General features: G+C 40.2%; 1 protein-coding gene across 1 annotated transcript; it reads right to left on the bottom strand.

Annotated features, from left to right (window-relative positions):
- Positions 1 to 3,197: 3,197 nt before the first annotated feature.
- LOC145479481 (F-box/LRR-repeat protein 8-like) lies at positions 3,198 to 6,848 on the bottom strand. The gene has a single exon (XM_081457858.1). The coding sequence runs from the start codon at positions 6,731 to 6,733 to the stop codon at positions 5,582 to 5,584; it is 1,152 nt and encodes a 383-aa protein (XP_081313984.1). The 5' UTR covers positions 6,734 to 6,848; the 3' UTR covers positions 3,198 to 5,581.
- Positions 6,849 to 18,300: the final 11,452 nt, after the last annotated feature.

An 18,300-nucleotide genomic window follows, 5' to 3' on the forward strand; every position in this document is an offset into this window, starting at 1 on the left:
GCGATGCTCTACCAACTGAGCAATGAAGCCACACATTGGGAGCGAGGTCAATTAATTGAGTTCATATCTTCCCGTGAGGAGTGAAATGATGTGAAGTATATATGAAATAATTCATATTTGAACTGCGGTGTAGATGAAAGTGAAGAATGATCATCGTAGTAAATTTTCCAAGGGTTCGAATCCCGTTGAAGCCCTGATTTTTCCAGGCTTCTTCTTTCTAATTGCTTAAATTGGAAAATTTACTGCGATGATCATTCTTCACTTTCATCTACACCGCAGTTCAAATTTGAATTATTTCATATGTACTTCACATCCTAGCACAGTTTTGTCGTCAAAGTGGGGATTTGGCAATGTCTTATTAAGGACGTTTGCATCCAAAATGTTCCCGCGTACATATTTTTTTAAAACTAGCGATGCAGTTAGGCAAATGTCAACTTTGCCAAAAAGTAAAAAAAATGGCTCTTTTTCGAAATAAATCGCATTGTAGATCATGCGTTTGTAGAAGCTTTTTTCCGATTTTAAGACGATCTTAGCGTATGACGACTACCCGGCAATAAAAGAAGCTACGTTAGTGAAATTTAGTTCAGGTTACAAACATACTCAATTCAACACAACTATTTTTTAAAATAACTGAGTAGACGTTTTAAGTTGATCCTCATTTGTTCCTTGAGGTAAAATAGGCCTGGAAAAAGAACACATATTTGCCTTGCCCGCCCACATTCGACGAAATCGTCGGTCACACGAAAGCAGAAAAGGCGAAATATTTGTAACTTCTCACGTACACATTTCGCCTGTTTTTTGGTTAAAATGGATAAAATCATTAAAGGAAGTGATTAATGAGAAGAACAGATGGGATCAGCGACCGTTAAAAAGAATAAATTGCAGGCGAAGGTGCCAAGCCGTTGATGTATTGCCACATGAATTACGTGCGCAGTAAGTATGCGCAGTAACAATGGGCGCGAACGTCCTTCAGACTGTTTCAATGCCTTCGAATTCTTTGTTTGCCTGATTATCTATCTAATGATGGCGTTGAGTGATTTCGGCGCCCATTTGGATTTTGGATTTCCGTTACTCTTTTAGATGCATCAAGAAATTAAAGTCGGCGGCACTAGATTATAATAAGGTGCTGGGACCTACTTAGTGCGAGTTGGAGAGTTTGGAGATGTCGCTAATCTGAGATTAAATGTTAAGAGATCTAAAGCGATTTGACTCGTAAAGTAAAAAAAAAAACATAGTCCTTTACAGCTAAAATACCTTCAAACCTCGGTCAGAATTTTAGTGATACAATTCTCTTATGATGAGAAAGGAAATAACGAATGTAATTTCAATATTACAACAAGGAAGTTTGCAAACAAACCTCGAAACGTGAAGAGGCTTGGGTTGTGTAGGATTTAGATCTGTTTTTTTTTTCACAGTTAATTAACTTCTTTTCAGAGATAGAAATATACAAATAAAAGAGCCGGCTAATAACATCAAAAGCTAGACAGAGGCGGAATAAGCATGACAGCTGGTATAGAAATCATATTAATGTCCTTAAGATAGCCGCCTGGATCCTATAAGGTTCCTATCGTATGGGCAAAATTAGAAAACAGTTCCAGGTTACTGTCGATATCTACTGAAATTAAGAGGCCTATGTTTCTTACTAAGGTGTAATTACCATTTTCTCACACATTTTCCCCCGAGCCCTCGTTTTACTTAAATTTCCAAGTACATTTTAACGGATTTAAATTTCTTATGACTTTGATCAAGCTCAAAATAAATATATTTGACAACAGAAATACTTGAATTGTCGAAAAGTAGACCGTTCTTACAACTAAATCGTTTAACAAGGGAGTTATGACTCTAAGATCTTAGTTCACACAAAGATTTACCACGAAAATTCAACTGTACGATGCTATTCATGTGATGCTGACCAGCCGAAACTTTTATACTTGAGTATCCAATCCTTCTTAATGATTTCGGTAGCAAAATACTGTTTAAATACAAAATAGAGAACATTAGGACATATTCGAAAGTGCCTTCTCCAGCAAACGTATAGGAGAATCTTTGTTTACAGTGGTTACCGCATTACCATAAGCGATAGAGTTTCTGATGGAGCTTCAAAAACATTAGTTCTGACTTTATTGTAAAATTACAAGGATTTAATTGGTCAGAATTTGAAAGAATGCATGTAGTTTTTATAAACGTAATTTGGTGCTGTAAGTCTAAACGAATTACCATGAGAGAATGAAAAGTTAGCCGAGTATTCATCTCGAACGCAACTTTTTCGGATTTCTAGCCTTAAATCAATCAATCAATCAATCGAAACGTGGGGTGATGTTGTCCTACATGACCTAGAGTGAGCTGAGAGTAAAATAATGAGAAGGTGGGGTGATACGTTTTGGGGAATTTGAACATTTAAAAACTTAAAACATTTGTGCCTTCCGTAAAAATCGTCCTAATTTAACGAACACCCACGATATCGATCTTCCTCCCTTAAGTATAATAGCGACTTTAGAATGAGGATTTTAGTTTTTATTTCGGGGACTGCCAACAATTCCTAGCTAGTTCTGCTGTAATGTGAATTGCGTCACTTTAAATTCTGAATCAAAAAACATTTATCAACACTGCATAAAAACCTCTCTGTTTTTAAGTACTCCAGTTTTCACGTAGTTCGTAAACTTCTTTATTGTATATTTCAGTGATTGTTGTCATCAGTGGCATGCAAAAACCCTCTAGAAATGATTCCTCTAGATGATACTTTAAGCTTCAATGATAGCAATCAAACTCCTAGTTCAGCAAGTTAGAAAAAAAAGTGGTGATTTTAAATTGACGCTGAGCGTTGGTAAATAATGTATTTCCCTTTTATCTCAGTTTAAGGCCTCCAGTGCTACGACTGCATAGAGCTCGGCTCGGCAGATGACGAAGAAAGCCTTTGCTCAAAGTCGAAATTGGACGCAGATGAAGCCAAGTATGTAAAAAATTGCTCACTGGGCACCTGCCAGAGGACACATGGCACTGCTTTGGATATTCATTCTGTAGTGATGACCTGCACCACTGAAGGCAACTGTGAAGCAAACAAGAAAACCTGCGAGGATAGCGGAGACGATTGCGGTGTCGCGTGCTGTACAACTGACATATGCAACGCGGGCTCGTCCGTTTCCTTCAGCTTCGTCCTGATGGTTATTTCCTCTGCATTGTATCTGGCGCTACTGATGTAAACTGAAAAGCGAGGAACCCAACTTTATACGTGTGACTTTCATTTGCTGTATTGTTATTCGGTTTTAGTTCATATTGGCAATGGTACTGATAACACCTTGCCAGGGGTTAACTCAAGCCTGTAAATGATGTTTAAAACATCGAACGCGATGCTTTTTGGTACTCAGTGTAAGACCTAGATTAAGTAATAAAGTAATAAAGTTCTCACTGACTTCAGCTTACAATCACTATTTTGAGAAATAAAAGAATGGCGACACGAACCATCCTTAGTAAAGGATCTATTTTTCCTCTTTACTGTCGTCTGCCTACGATGATATATTAAGCCGTTCGATCAGGTCTATAATATAGGCAGTAGCCGCGAGACGAGTCTACAAAATCTATAGAGCACGTCGATAAACGGGTATGAAAAACTATGCCTTGTGTAGTCCACAATATTCCGTCTCCTACTTTTTCAATTAAAATTCATATCAGACCATCATAGCCACGAAGTAACAACAAATAAGCATTTACAAAAATTTCTATTAAATCTATAGCTGCCAATTTGACATTTTTCCTTTTTCTAAGCAGAAATTTAATTCTCAAGTTCTTACTTGCCAACCACAGACACACCACCCAAACCCACACACAGTACACAACGCAAACACAGAACGAACTAGTCAAGTTACCGAATCTCTTTCTGTAGCATGCCCGTGACAGATATCACTAGAAGTGTAAAATCACAACCAAATGCCAGTCTGACACTAAGGCCTAAATAAATTAGCTTGTTGTCGTAGTGCCAGCTTTGCGTTCTGTTACGATATGTAAATTTCTGTAGCTGGAATTGTCAGCGGACTTTCTGCCGTACATATAAATTATGCATTTTGAATCGTTAGTTTAGTCTTCTACCGTTAGCTGAGTGAATAAAGCTTCGAAACACGTTCAATTTTGATTATCAAATTATACACAGTTGGGCTGTGGTTTCATTACTATCTACATCTTCAGTTAGGGGGAGGGGGTGGGGAGTTGACTGGGTAAAAATTCACATTCTAACGGAATTTAACCAGCTAGTAAGCGCAAACCGCAGGAAATACCAGCTAACGGTTGGCCTCATGATGGTGGCTGGCCATGGGTTTCCCAGCCAGCACGAAATTGATGGAGTACAGATATGTAAGGGAATAGAACCATTACATGGCCCTGTACAGCCCTTTACCAAATTGTCAGAACACGTTAGAAGTTGAGAGAAAAAAAAAGTTTGAACCATACAATAAAAACACACAATGATTTCATGAGGAACTTAATTTTACCACTGAACGTGTTGAAAAGTATGGCACGTAATGCAACATGATACAGACACCATATATATTAAAAATTCAATTCCTGGTCACACCCGTTTTATTTAAGTGTAATCTCTGTGATCTAAGAATGTAAACAATAATATTTTTAGCTTTAATTCGGCAGAAAAATAATAGTATCCAGCCTGGGTATGAAAAATATTAACCTCTTACTAACCAAACGTCAGGGCAGTACGGACCGAGCGCAGCAAAAACGACCGAGGGTCAATATTTAGCTCTTATTAACCGAGCAGGAGGTCTGTATGGGAGAATCTTGACCGAGGTCAGGAGTACAGACTGAACGCAGTGAGGTCTGTACACGCGATCGAGGTCAAGATTCTCACATACAGACCGACTAAGTTCGGTTGATAAGATGTTTATTATATGGCAAACGAGAAAAAATCAATTCGTTTAATGTAACTGGTGTGTACTAGCTGACATTTTGCTTGCGAACGGCGATGAGCTCAACTTCATTCTGCCAAAGTTTGCTCGTCCTCTTTACTTTTTTTCCTCATTAGGCTTGGCATTTCCATAATATGAATATTTTCTGGAACTAATATTTTGGAAGAAAATAATCATATTTTTGTATTTAGTTTGCAACTTTTTCACGGCAGAATGTAATCGGTCGAGATGCCGGTCTAGATGGGAAAATCTAGACCGCGGTCAATATCGATTTCAGCCAATCAAATTCGTGAACTTGGTAGTTCCCAGTCCTTGTGAGACACAGCCATATAATAATCCCCAGTACAGTTCGAGCAGGCTTGGTTAGTAAGTAGCTTATTAAATGGCACTAAAAAACAAAAAATACAAACATCTTTTGTCCGTTTCAAATCCCGACCATGAAAGAACCAATCAGATCGCTCGGATTTACCTCAAGGCTACCTTGCAATATAACAAACATTCTTATAAAAAATAGAGCATTATAACCACAGACTTCGACTACGAGTAGTCCCTCTTTCAGCTTCTTTCGCTTAGTCCGTCGTGCGTGACGCGAAAGAAAACTGCGAGAAAAAATAACCTGGGGGCGAGAAGTTCTCACTCGACAGAATATTAAAGCGAAAGAGGAACTACTCTTACTCTACTACAGACTTGCTTAAAATCTTCAACTCTAACTTAGTTTTAATAAAGAGTTTTTTCAGTTGAGGACGGAGCTCCTGAATCTTCTGTTTAGTTTCTTGAGAAATGTAGCATTGAAACACGTATAGTTCACTAAGTCTCTCACACTTAGAGACGAGACACAGCAAGGCTTGTTCGAGTTCTTCACTGCCTGTGGTGCTGACGGACAGCCTTTCTAAGGTTTCGCTGTAGTTCATTGCCGCGAAATAAACTTGGGTCACAACGCTGGACATGACCTCTAATCGCAGGTTTTTTACTGGTATTTCTGGCTTTAAAATAGTGTCTACCTTGAACATAGGGCATGAAGTGTCGAACGCTAGCGTGACACGAAGCTGCGGAATCTTCTTCGTGACAAGCTCCCACGTTTCTGAGGTTATGTCTTTTCCAAATTTCTCCTCTCGTCGACAGTCAATAGATAGATGCTCTAAGGCGGTACGGTCCTCCTCGGTAAACAACAGCAATATCTCCTCAGTGACACTGGTGTGATGAACAGCGAGCGACTTCAACTTCCGGCACCTGTTAACAACATTTTCTATGCAACCGGAAGACACTTTGCAAACAAGCGAAGCGTTTTGAATATTCAATGACTCCAAGTCGGGATTATTTTCCACCAAACAGTTGATTAAATCGTCGCTGTAAGCAATCGGTAATTTACTAAGGTCCACGGACTTCAGTGTGAAGAATATTTCGCAATCCTGCTTTGGTTTATCGAACAAATCTCGCAAACAGTCGATAAATTCGTGACCGGCGTAGAACAAAGGATTCTCTCCGACAAACTTGACAACAAATTTCTCTAGCCGTCGCACTTTAATACCGCTTAACATACGGATAAGAGTGCAAGCGCTTTCTCTGTTGATGTTTTCGTCTTGCTTACACTGGATCTCAACACGCTTAAGATACTGACCATGATTCTCCAAGAATTTGCCGTATTTGAACTCCCTTGCATCGACGAATCTGAACAGAAATGTCTGCCATAACACTGGGGAATGAAAACATTCTCGCCACTGTTTAGAAGCTAGCGAAGCTGAAAGCCTGTCTGGTAGCCTGAGGTATGAAAAGATCCCCACCACAATGTGCTCAGGTAAATTTTCCCACTTCGGTTCTTCCATCGATGGAATCCACGAGCAAACAGATGAATTCAGCAGTACCAGCGTTGTTGTGATCGGAATTTGAACGCCTCATTAATAGTTCGATGACCTCGTGACTCAATTTGAACAACTTGGTCTATTAATAGACAACACGCAAATATGCGAAAAATATAAAGGGGCTTTTATTTGCAATATTCGTGTTAAAAAAAAAAAAGAATATTTTACGCGTACACATTGTTTTAAGTATTGAATACGTGGCTAAACAAGGTTTCTGTCACTGCTGCATGACTGAGTGACATAAGACAAAGATGAGGCAAGATAGTTAGGTCATGATGTAACAAAGCCAGTGAATGTCGCTAGAAGATAGACTAATGCAAGAGATTATCTCTTGACTAGTATGAATAATGTTTTCTTAATGAAAATGAGAACAACAGAGAAACAAATGTGAATAACGCGGGCAAAAAATAACATGTAAAATAACTATGAAACCAAGAACAAATGATTATAAAAAAAATAATAATAATAATACAAATCTAAATCTAAAAAAGCATTCAAAATAACCGAAAAAGTAATTCAAAGTTAGAAAAAGACATATTTTTGTTTATTTTATTTAATTTTTGGAGCAACTTTCTCGAGCAACTGACTGTTGTGCGAAGTTTTATAGCAACCTGCATGCACTAAACTTGCAGTTTTAGCGTGTATCGACTTGGGCTCCTGTAACGGTGTGGAACTTTTAAGATGAACTAATCATGATTTACCGATTGCTAGCCCTTGGCAGATTATTGGAGGAGACCAGCTAATTATCCCTCGTTGTCTATCATCTGTTCTCATCTCATCAACAAGGGTAACATTATGTTGAAGCAAGCGACAACTCGAGTAGGAACTGATATAGAGGAATTAAGAAAACATCTCAAGTTTACATGTCATTCAAGAAATTTGTACCTTGAATAGATTGTAACTATTAATCAATCAATCTATCAGTTGTAGGTTTCAGGCCTAACAGTAATGTGTGCCTCGTCAAGTTCACATTCACGTTTCGTTGAGGCAGCGTGGCCGAGTGTTTAAGCATCCTCGGGGACCCACGGGCAGTTAGTCGGGTGGGAGGAAATAAACCGGGCAAAAAAAAAAACTGAAGCGTCGAAGGTTTACAAGTAAGGTGGGAAAAGCGCTTTTCCCGCCTTACTTGTAAACCTTCGACGCTTCAATTTTTTGCCCGATTTATTTCCTCCCGCCCCGACTAACTGCCCGTGGGTCTCAGAGGATGGTGTTTAGGGTGCTGGATTTGAAATCCGGAGGTCGCGGGTTCAAGTCCCGCTCTGACCACTTAGCTGGAGATGTTTCTCGGTAGACCCTAGTTCAACTCCTCGGTCATGCTAGTAAATGGTCGTAAAGAGCCAACTAGCCTGTGAACAGGCTCCGGCTGGAAGGGTTGAGGGGAGGAAAAGGATAGAAGAATGACAAATGTTTGTCGCTACGCATTCGGACGGCTTGGAAATTTTCAGTCCTCGGTTTTGTTCGAAGGCTAATAGTGGGTGGAACTTTCCTCTTTTCTGCTGTTTAGGTTGGAAGCCGAGCGATGGAATTTTCAGGTCGAAAACCGCCTCGGCGCTGGAGCCGTTCCACTTATGAGCCGTTGGACTTTCCTCCTCTTTATTATTATATGTAGTAAACAGCATACTTAAACTGAATACGTCAAACCTGCTGAAGTTGACAATTTTGAGCCAAAAGGACGACAGCCACCGTACACTTTTACGTTTACTTTTATTGAGCAAGTATTTGTTCCTATCTTCGTGATTTTATGCAATTCTGCGAAGTGTTCTGTTAATCCCATACATTTGCTATAAAAATGTAAATTCAGATGTTGGCTATAGTTTCGTGCTTCCAGCTTAGAATACTGTACACTCTTTCTTTTTTATAAGAATATATTTTATAAGAATATCGAAGCTGAAATTTGCGAAATTGTGAAAAGAATGTTATTTTGTGCGTTGAAAATCTGTAAATACAATACAATGATCTATATCTTATTAGATGTTTTAGTGTGTAGCATCGCTGTATATATTTTTACGAGTTGTGCCGTATTTTAACGAGCCCGAAGGACGAGTCAAGATACAAACAACGAGTAAAAATATAAAGCGATACTATTCACCAAAACATCTAATAAGAGATTTATTATCCAACTGCTGTAGTCAATAAATTTATCAGTGAAAGAGGGAGAGTGGGGGGGGGGGGTGTACTCCCGCCGACTTTCAGCTAAGGGAGGGAGGGGGCGGGCCGGTTTTGTTTTACTTGCCCCGCCGGCTTTTCTTCCTTCAGTCATTTCTTCTTTTTTCACCCAAAATAAGGGGGGGGGGGGGGGGGCTCCCCTATAATCCGCCACTGGGTTTTCTACTGTACAAATAACTGTACAGTATCGCTGTATATTTGTACTGCTATCTGGACGGTGTTCGCTGCAGTTGGATAATAAAGCAGAGATAATCAGCAAAGTTACGATGACGCTTTCTTCAATCAACTCGAATAACGATTTCGATTTTGTTTGTTGAGTTAACAAGACTCCTTGTCTGTTTATTTTCACAGAGTAAAATTTCACTGTGTTGAAGAAACAAGCATGATGATAGTAGCCTTTTGGCGTTGGTGAAAACTGTTGCAGTATCTCAGCACAAAAGATAACGAAAGAAATCTTTGTCAAGATTTGTTGGCAATGGAAAACACCGACCCAGACTTAAAAGTGCATGCGCTGCACTATGCAAATGAGCAACTTGTATGCGTCAGACTTTCCTGTCAAAAACTTTTGCAGATTCGCCAAACAAGCAGAAACAATACGAAACTATCGAAAACAGATTTAGCTACGGTTAAGCATTGTTATAAGAAACTCACAGATTAGCTCCACTCCATAGTAGAAAGTTTTCTTTCATAAGCTTTATTCATAAGTCAGAAGAAATGCACAAGCTTACGCATACAACTACCGCGAGCAGATATAATTCATTCACAACGCGAAGTCTTGTTTTTGACCCTGAAAAACTCACCTTTTCTATTAGCTCAGAACAAAAAATGCACAAAAAAGGTTGCTTATTCATATAGATTGAGGTTTACAAGCGGAATTTCCTCATATTAGTTGACCCCAGTCTCTTGCATCACACCTTTTTGCTCGCCGCCCTACAATCCGCCCTACATATAAGCGCCCTGGCTCTCATTCCCTACCATCGCTGTGAAAAATCCGCACGAGAATCTCCCAACTCTCACCATTTGATCAAGCAACATGATAATATCCACGTGAGAGCCCATGTCTTGTGCGTGGATCCGCGAGGATACATGTCGTCATGGTGGCGCAATTTGTTCTAAATAGTGGTAATAGGACTGAGTGGAGTCCAATTCGGTCTGTAATCATACGAGTGATTAACAAAATCGCACGAGCGCGAAGCGGGAGTCCGATTTGCTAATAACGAGTATGATTACAGACTGAATTGGACGACGCGAAGCCCTGTTACCAATTAATCAAAACTATGACAAAATTCGAGAAACGAACAAACCATCGATTGAGCGCTGAACGATTGAACGTCGTTATGAATGTTGAAAACACAGCAGTTTACTCAACAAAGTGCACCGCAACAGCGCGTGCAAAATGACGCGTACTGTCCAATTACAAGCATGACGCGCACACTGTCCCATTAATTCTCAAATCGGGCTGCTGATAGCCAATCACGTTCGAGAATTTTGTTATAGTTTTGATTAACATAGAAAAATTGTCCCATATCATAGGTGCGCGCGGATCCCAAGAACTACGGTCTCCGTCCCCGATTATGGCTCATGTCAAGACTTGATTTGATGGGTCATGTTGCTGTCAATTTTGTGGGACAATAAGTTATCACAGCAACAATATAACCTGCTAAAAACACACTTTATTTTAGCTATAAGCGCTTCTCACTCAAAAACAAGCTCGGTGACCAGCATTTTTTTTTGTTTTTAATCGAATTGTAATAGGCACAATAAGATGCAACTTTTTGCAAAGTTTATGGTGGCTCAAAACAGTAATATTTCAGTGAGAAGCCTGGGCTCTAACGCGGACTTCAGCGCGAGGCATCACGTGATCATCCGAGGGGTTGCGAGAGTGCGTGCGAGATTTAAAGTTTGCAAAACTCACAACAAACATGGCGGCGCGAGGTCTACTTCGTAAAACTTTGTTTCCGCTAAATTTAGAGAGCTGTTTGCGATATCGCTTATTTTTTCCCTCGAAAACATCCATCTTTTAGACAATTTCAAATGAAAAAATCCTTTTTTCGTGTTATTGATGTAGCGATCGATCGAGCCGGCTTTCAATCTAAAAAACAGCAGGAAAGAACTACTCTTCAAGTTTTCTTCGTTCTTTTTACTAGGTCAGCCTCACCTTCGGGTATTTATGGTGCTCTTTTACTATCGCTTATGCTGCTAACGACGACAGCAAAAATGGAAACACTATTCGCGTGTATTCACTTTTATTCGCATGGAATTGCGGGCTTTACTGAGCAGCGGACTGCCTTCACGCGCGCTAAAAATTCCTTATATACAAAGCAAATATCTCAAAAACTGATCCGGTGACCCTACTTTTTTAATACAAAAATTATTCAATAGCAAAAGCGGAATACATTTGCGAAATTGTAAAAAAAAAAAAAAATGTGGAATGGAATTTTTTCAATCTTGGAAATTTTTTTTTAATTTAAGCAAAGTCTACTTCACAGATTTTTTTCTATTTTTCCCTGTTTCTTCTTCTGTATATAATAAAAGATTTTTATAAAAAAATATGGGGTCACCAGCTTAGTTTCTAAAATAGATGCAATTGATGGTAGAAAGTGAGTCAAGTTTGTTGCTATGCAACAGAGCAGTGCAGCCTTAATTTATGACTTAAACACAATGAAAGGTACAGTGGAGAGTTACCTTAAAAAATAGCACAGTCATTCAAAACAGTACAGTTTCAAACCTGAAAAATCGCACCTAGTTCTAAAAGTCTCAAAAAAAAAAACAAAAAACAAAAAACAAAAAAAAAACAAAACAGAAAACTGTTTTGAGCCACCTTAAAAAAATTCTGCTGAGTGGGCTCAGAGCCATCTTAACTTGTGTTTGAAGGTGGCTCTGAACCCACTTCGCAGAGTTTTGTATCTTATCGTGGTTACTACAATTCGATAACAGAAAATTGGGGTAACCTTGCTCGTTTTTGAGTTATAAGCGTTTAAAGCCAAAATTAAGGGTTTTTAGCACGTCACATTGTTGCTATGGTAACCTGTTATATTAAAAGGATGACCGCAACTTGTTTACTAATGATTGGGAATTTGTATGAAACCATTATTGTAGCATAACTTTTTAAACAGTGGTAGTACTCATTCTTCAAAGTATAGCTGTTAGAAAAGTGCTGGAAACTGTTGCCAGCCTCCTAAATCGGGCTTTGAACCCGGCACAGGAGCTCCGCTTTTAGGCTCGGCTAAATCTATATATGATGAATGGTTTGGCTCGAAGACTTGTTCTGACACGGAGGCAAAAGGTAACTCGAGGAAGTGGCCTATTGCGACTGAGTTCATAAAGGATTTTTCTATGCGAAACGAACATACAACTAACCATGGCGTCAATGCGGGTTCATTTAAAGCCTAACTATTAGAATTATTTTAGTATTTGTTGATTAATTTCGTTGTGCTCTCCCCATTAACATCAGTAAACTTTTGAAACTTTCGTTTTAAGTTTTTGGTTCAGGATTTTCCAAATCGAGATCGCGCAAACAGAACATCCAAATATTGAGAAAGAATAGTAACTTTTAGACTACTTTTTAGAGTTTTTAACTTAATTTTTAGAGTTAAAACAGACAAAAATAGCTCTACAAGTGGCCTAGCAATAAAGAATCTCCAAGAAGGAATATTAAGTAACCTGATGGTGGTAATGTGTACGTCGTCAAAATGTATAAATAATTAAACTGATAAACCACCAGTCGCTAATTTTAACCTAGGAAGTGGTCTTTTAACACAGTTGTATTGTACACTGAGAGATAAATAACCATTAAAGATTCTAATCAACATTTAAGTGAATTTATGTCTGAATGTTTTCCGTTCTCCTACTCTATCAGTGATGGCTTTGACGTGTTATGAATGCAGGGGCACATCAAGATGGCTGTGCAAAGAGTACTCTGGAAGGCAACAAGGACGTGTATCTGAAAACGTGCCCAGTTGGAGCAGACAAGTGCATGAGGTCCTTTCTCAAGGAAGATAGAAAAATCCACGTGATAAGCCACTGCACTAATCAGCTAGGCTGTGATTTTGCGCAAGCAGTAAAGTACAGTAAAGACGGTAAAGACTTGCAAAGTTGGCTGCTGTGACGAGGACGCGTGCAACGTGGGCTCACATGTCTCCTTCAACGTCATCCTGTTGACCGTATGTTCTGCCCTGGGCCTGCCACTACCGGTGTAAGCCTCGGACCAAGCCCTTTTACTGTTTGATGTATTCTCAACCTTAGGGACCGTTCATTTTTTATAAGGTAGGGGGGGGCTGGTGGGATTTGGGGGGGGCCATGCGAAAAAAAATGGTCTTCGAGGGGGGGCCATCCCAAAAAAAATAAGGGAAAAAGGGGGGGTCACGTGAAATATTTTAGTAAAACTTTAAAATGGCATAATGTTTGAATATCAAAAAAACTGCCATAGAATAAACATAGAAGGCAGGATATAAATTTATTACAAACTTTCCTTCTGCTTTAAAAAAACGTTTGGCAACAAAAAGCATTTGTAGCTACTGAAAAGAAGTATTTAACACTGTTATTTTCGAATGCAACTTTCACTGGCACTCATCTTCATCTCCGCTGTCGTCGAGTTCTTCGTCGCAGCTTGTGCTGCTATGGGAGTCTCTTTCACCAATGCTGCAAGAAGCAGCAATGCTTTCCGTCAGTGTGTACTCTTCAGGGTACATGAAGGTGTAAACATAATCTCTGACTTCCCGCTCAAGGTTGGTGGTGATTCTGCTGCTTGCAGCATCGGTGAAATAATTCCCTTCCAAGAGCTGTGCGATGTATGGCCCATCTCTTCTAAATATCGACGTGGGCAAATTCTTCGCCCTGCTTTAAAGCAAGCCCATTGGACTGAAAGAGTGTGGAATCGTGTTCCTTTACATCTTTCAATATGACATTCAACTTTTCCACCATTGCTCTGTGCTCTTTGATGGAGAAGTTCAGTTTTCTTCCATCAATGGGCTTCAACTGGTACCCTTGCATGAAAAACTCACTCGCCCTTTCTGAACAGCCATCCGCACCTAGAAAAATTGCTTCTTTTGCATGTAAGATGTCAACTGAACTGCCTGCATCGTTCAGCTGTAAACCTTTTCTTAAACGACTCGTCGCTTTCGCCATTATTGCGCATTTTGGAATGAGCCTCTTTCATGATGCTCATGTAGTAATGCGCTCTTTCCCCGATTGGATTAACAATATAAAGAAGAAAGAGCATGGAAGTGGCAGGCTGGTTTTATCTGACCCAGAGAGCGTTGCTCTATTTGCAGATAAGTTTATTGTCAAATCGAAGTTTGTGGTGGATTATCTTCAGCATCTTGAAGTGCTGGAATTTAAAAGGAAAAAGAGAGCAGAAGAAAAGGCAAAGTTAAGTAGGGAGGAGGATTATCCTTGGACTGAGTTGTGCGAAGATCTAACCAAGCTTAAAAAGCTACGTGTTCCAGAACTAAACAAGTACTCAAACCACCACGGGCTGAAGCAGCATTTGAAAAGCAGCAAGAGTGAGAAAGTAAAGGTAATTGTAAGACATTCATGCTTGTAGCAGAAGAGTCCTCTCAGAGCTGGCCAACCAACACTGAGAAATGCCAGGACATTGACACAAAATGACAACAGGGCAAGTGCTGACAGCAGTGAAACGGATGAAAGTGACAATGATGAGTATGACAGTGATGCCATTGACTCTGGGGGAGAAGATGACACAAGAGACGTCATTCTTGCATTCATCAATTCAGATGAGGAAGATGCCAATGAGAGGCCAAATGCCACACGCTCAGGGCGAGCCATAACTAGGAGATCCGAAATTGGCTTCTCTTTCTTTTGATTTGTTTTTTAAACAACAGCTCTCTGTCCTATAGAGATTGTAAATATTGTCTTCATAGTGAGCACAATAACGTGAAGTAGGGGGATAATAGAGAAATATTAAAAAAGTTGAAATCTAAATATTGTTTGTTCAATTTTTTTTTTGGGGGGGGGTCATCCCAAAAAATGACCGCTATAAGGGGGGGGCCATGTGAAAAAATTGGTAAGCTGAGGGGGGGTCATGCGATTTTTAAATGGTGCTTCCCAAATCCCACCAGCCCCCCCTCCCTCATAAAAAATGAACGGTCCCTTATTCGCATTAGAATTAAGAATAAAAGGTAACTAGTGTTGTTGTCATTAGAAACTGTATTTCGTTTAGGAAAACAATGCAAGTCAGAGAAGTTGTCAATAAATTAAAAAACAACAGCTTTTGTAGATTTTACTTCATTTCAGTTTGTAACTTTTTACAATTTCATTTAAAACTTTTTTTTAAAAAACTGAACATATTATTTAGCATTGTCACTGAAAGAAGGTGGGTGATGCATACCTAGTTCCGCAGGGCTCCCGGTTTGAAAGATTTATCAAAGGAACTGAGCCGTTTTGCGACTAAACTGATCGGTGTTTAATGGCCCATTTATGAGATGTTAGTTCATCCGTGGTTACCTTTAAGCGATTGGGCGGTACGCATCTATACACGAAGAGGGGCACGGACAGAGGTAAGTGCCTTGTAGGACAACACAACAAAATGAACTTGGCCAGGATTACAACAAAAACCTTCTATTTCGAGACCGGCGCACTTAATATCGGGTGATTCCCCGGGGGGGGGGGGGTAGGTGATGGACTTTCCCGTATGAAAAAATAGAAAATGGAAAATTTAAATTAAACCCCTGCTATTAAGAATACCACTTAAAACGGAGTAGGCTTGATTACCAACCGCTGTTCAGGACCGGAGCCTGCACTAGTAGCCCGGACTCGAGAAACCGGCGGAATTCGAGCCTAGAAACGTCATGAATACCCTAAGTGAGACCAGAAACGTTGATTTATACCCCTAAGCGAGACGAGAAGTTTGCATTAAAAGAGAGCTCATTTCCCAAATAATGAGAACTTTTTAAAGTTTGTCTAGGAATATCAATAGACCTTTCCCGCATTCCAACAAACAATGGCACCGAGTCGAAGTCAGGGTGGACAAAAATACTGTAAATGTATGAAAATGGCCACCCCAACCTCGCTGTGGTACTAATGTTCGAACGCCCTTAAGTGGAATGTGGTAATGGTCTACATATGCCGGACGCCGTAACGTCTGTGTGAACACTCTATAAGGCTGTGTAGCCACTCCTTTTATCCTTATCAGTACTCTCGGGTATGTAAAACATTGCTTATTCTTTATTTTAGAATATAGCTACGGAAGTTATAGAGCAAGTAAGTCTCAGAATTTCCGCCTTTCTGGCCTCTGCGATATGCTGGCGGAAGACTCTTTCAATATGTTTGCTATGTTGGCAGCCATTTGGGTTGACGCCGCTTCCTTTTGGGGAAGAGCGACAGTTTCAATGCATTGTGTAGAGAGCGACAGTTTCAGTACGATGTATTTAGCACATTAGTGCTAAATACATCGACACTTAAATAAAGTGATTATTATTGTGATGCACCGCGCTCTTTTGGCGTGCTTTTCTCTGGTGATTTTTCATGCACGTCTTTCTCGGTATTACCTGTGGTTGTTTTTCCACCGGCAACCTTTACAGTTTCTGTTTTTAGGGATTGAGGGGGATCTTTGGTCCCCACAGACTCCTTGTTAAGCGATTCAAGCAAGCGGAGCCGCCCGTTATCGTACCGAAGCTGTGGTGTTTTTCTCTTTGCTAAGCGTGGCATTCCACTCGCTAAACACGTCGCTCGGATCTGTTTCATTAATTGTGTGGTTGCTAGTACTTAACACGTTATCCGGCTCAACTGAATCCACTATAAAGTAAACGAATAAAGGTATTTCGTGAAGTATATTTCACTGTTCGGCGATAAGTGCTGCACTGCTTGGAGCATGCGCTTGCTATCCCATGGGATCACTCAGCATGGTAACGAGGTAGAGTCAGATTTCAAACTACAAAAAAAAACACTCGTTCGTGAGAGGTCACACTCTCTGGGTTTGGCTGTAGCTTGATTTGAAAAGGAAACATATTCGCAAGTTTCGAAAACAAGACATGCGCCGCTTATTTGTTTGTTACACTAACCCGCGATTGGGACGGTTTCCATGGAAACGTCGTTTACAGACTCTCGCACCCCTAGAATCGCTCCTGTGGCAAGAGCAAGCACCGGATCATGCTCGCTTGTTTTCCGCTATGTGAATAGGCGGTAATTTCCTACTACCAAATATCAAAGTCATTGCCCACAAAGTAGGACATTTGATATTGGTGACTCTTACATGAAGGTGGCACTATTGCGCATGCTCGGTGTGACCAAAATTCAAGGCAGCTCGTCCAAAAGGAGAATCGCGACCACCAAAGAGTTTTATTGACGAAGTTGAACAACCAAATCCTTGTGCTATGAAGATAAAAAGCCAAAAAAGGAAAATAACCTCTATGATATTGAAGTGACCGAGGTGGACAAGCACAAAAAATGCACAAAGATACATTTTGTCAGCTAAGGAAATGAATTTGATGAGTGGCGTGATTTCGAAATCGACAGTGAGCAGTTACCATTTGTCCGTCTCGAAAAAATTTATGTTCCAGACGAAGAATCGTTAGAAGACAGAAAGCAAATGTTTCACGGCAATTTATATAGAGCGATTAAGCGAAAACTGTGGTCTGGCAGCAAAGAAGGGCCAGGACGGCTGGAGTTCAGGATAGAATAAGAATTGCCAGTAGAACAGGATGTGTTTGACACTGGACTTGGTCAGGCACAGGGTCCGAAATTGCGCTTTCCTGGTCGCCAATGCGACTAAAAATTTTGCACTGGCGACCAGAATTTCTCAGCTGGTCGCCAGCGGGCGATTAACTATTTCAAGCCACGATAATTACACAAACTTAAGTTTTCAGCCAAATCGATTAAAATAAAATTCAAAGCCGCCCGCCAATTGGTCACTTACTTTTTACCTTTCCGATGCTTTTGAAGTATAAAACCGATTTTCCTGTTATTGTAACTCTACCACAAGGTTCCACAGCTACGATCAGTGCGAAGCTTCGCCGCCATGTTTTTCCAGCGGTTTCCCATAACATACGTATTGCGGGCGCAGAAGACCACGTGCGTTCTTTCGCCATGAATATTTATTCAGGCGATGTGGTGTCCAAAGACTGATGTCCTGAACTCTTTCTGTAATTTATTACAAAGTAGAGACGGACTGGAACAACTTTTTCTGTAATGTCGTTGAGCCCGAAGTACGCCACACTGAACAGCGGTATGCACCACTAAAATGTGTACTAGACGTATGCCGCACGATAACTAACAGACTCGATGTCCGGAATTTCTGGCCATGCTGTATGGCAAATGTCGCAATGACTTTGATATGATGACTCTCGCACCCCTGAATAGTTCCTGTGGCAAGAGCAAGCACCGGATCATGCTTGCCTTTGTTCCGC

Source organism: Orbicella franksi, chromosome 2 (assembly GCF_964199315.1).
Source record: "Orbicella franksi chromosome 2, jaOrbFran1.1, whole genome shotgun sequence".
In the NCBI taxonomy this organism is placed as follows: Eukaryota; Metazoa; Cnidaria; class Anthozoa; order Scleractinia; family Merulinidae; genus Orbicella; species Orbicella franksi.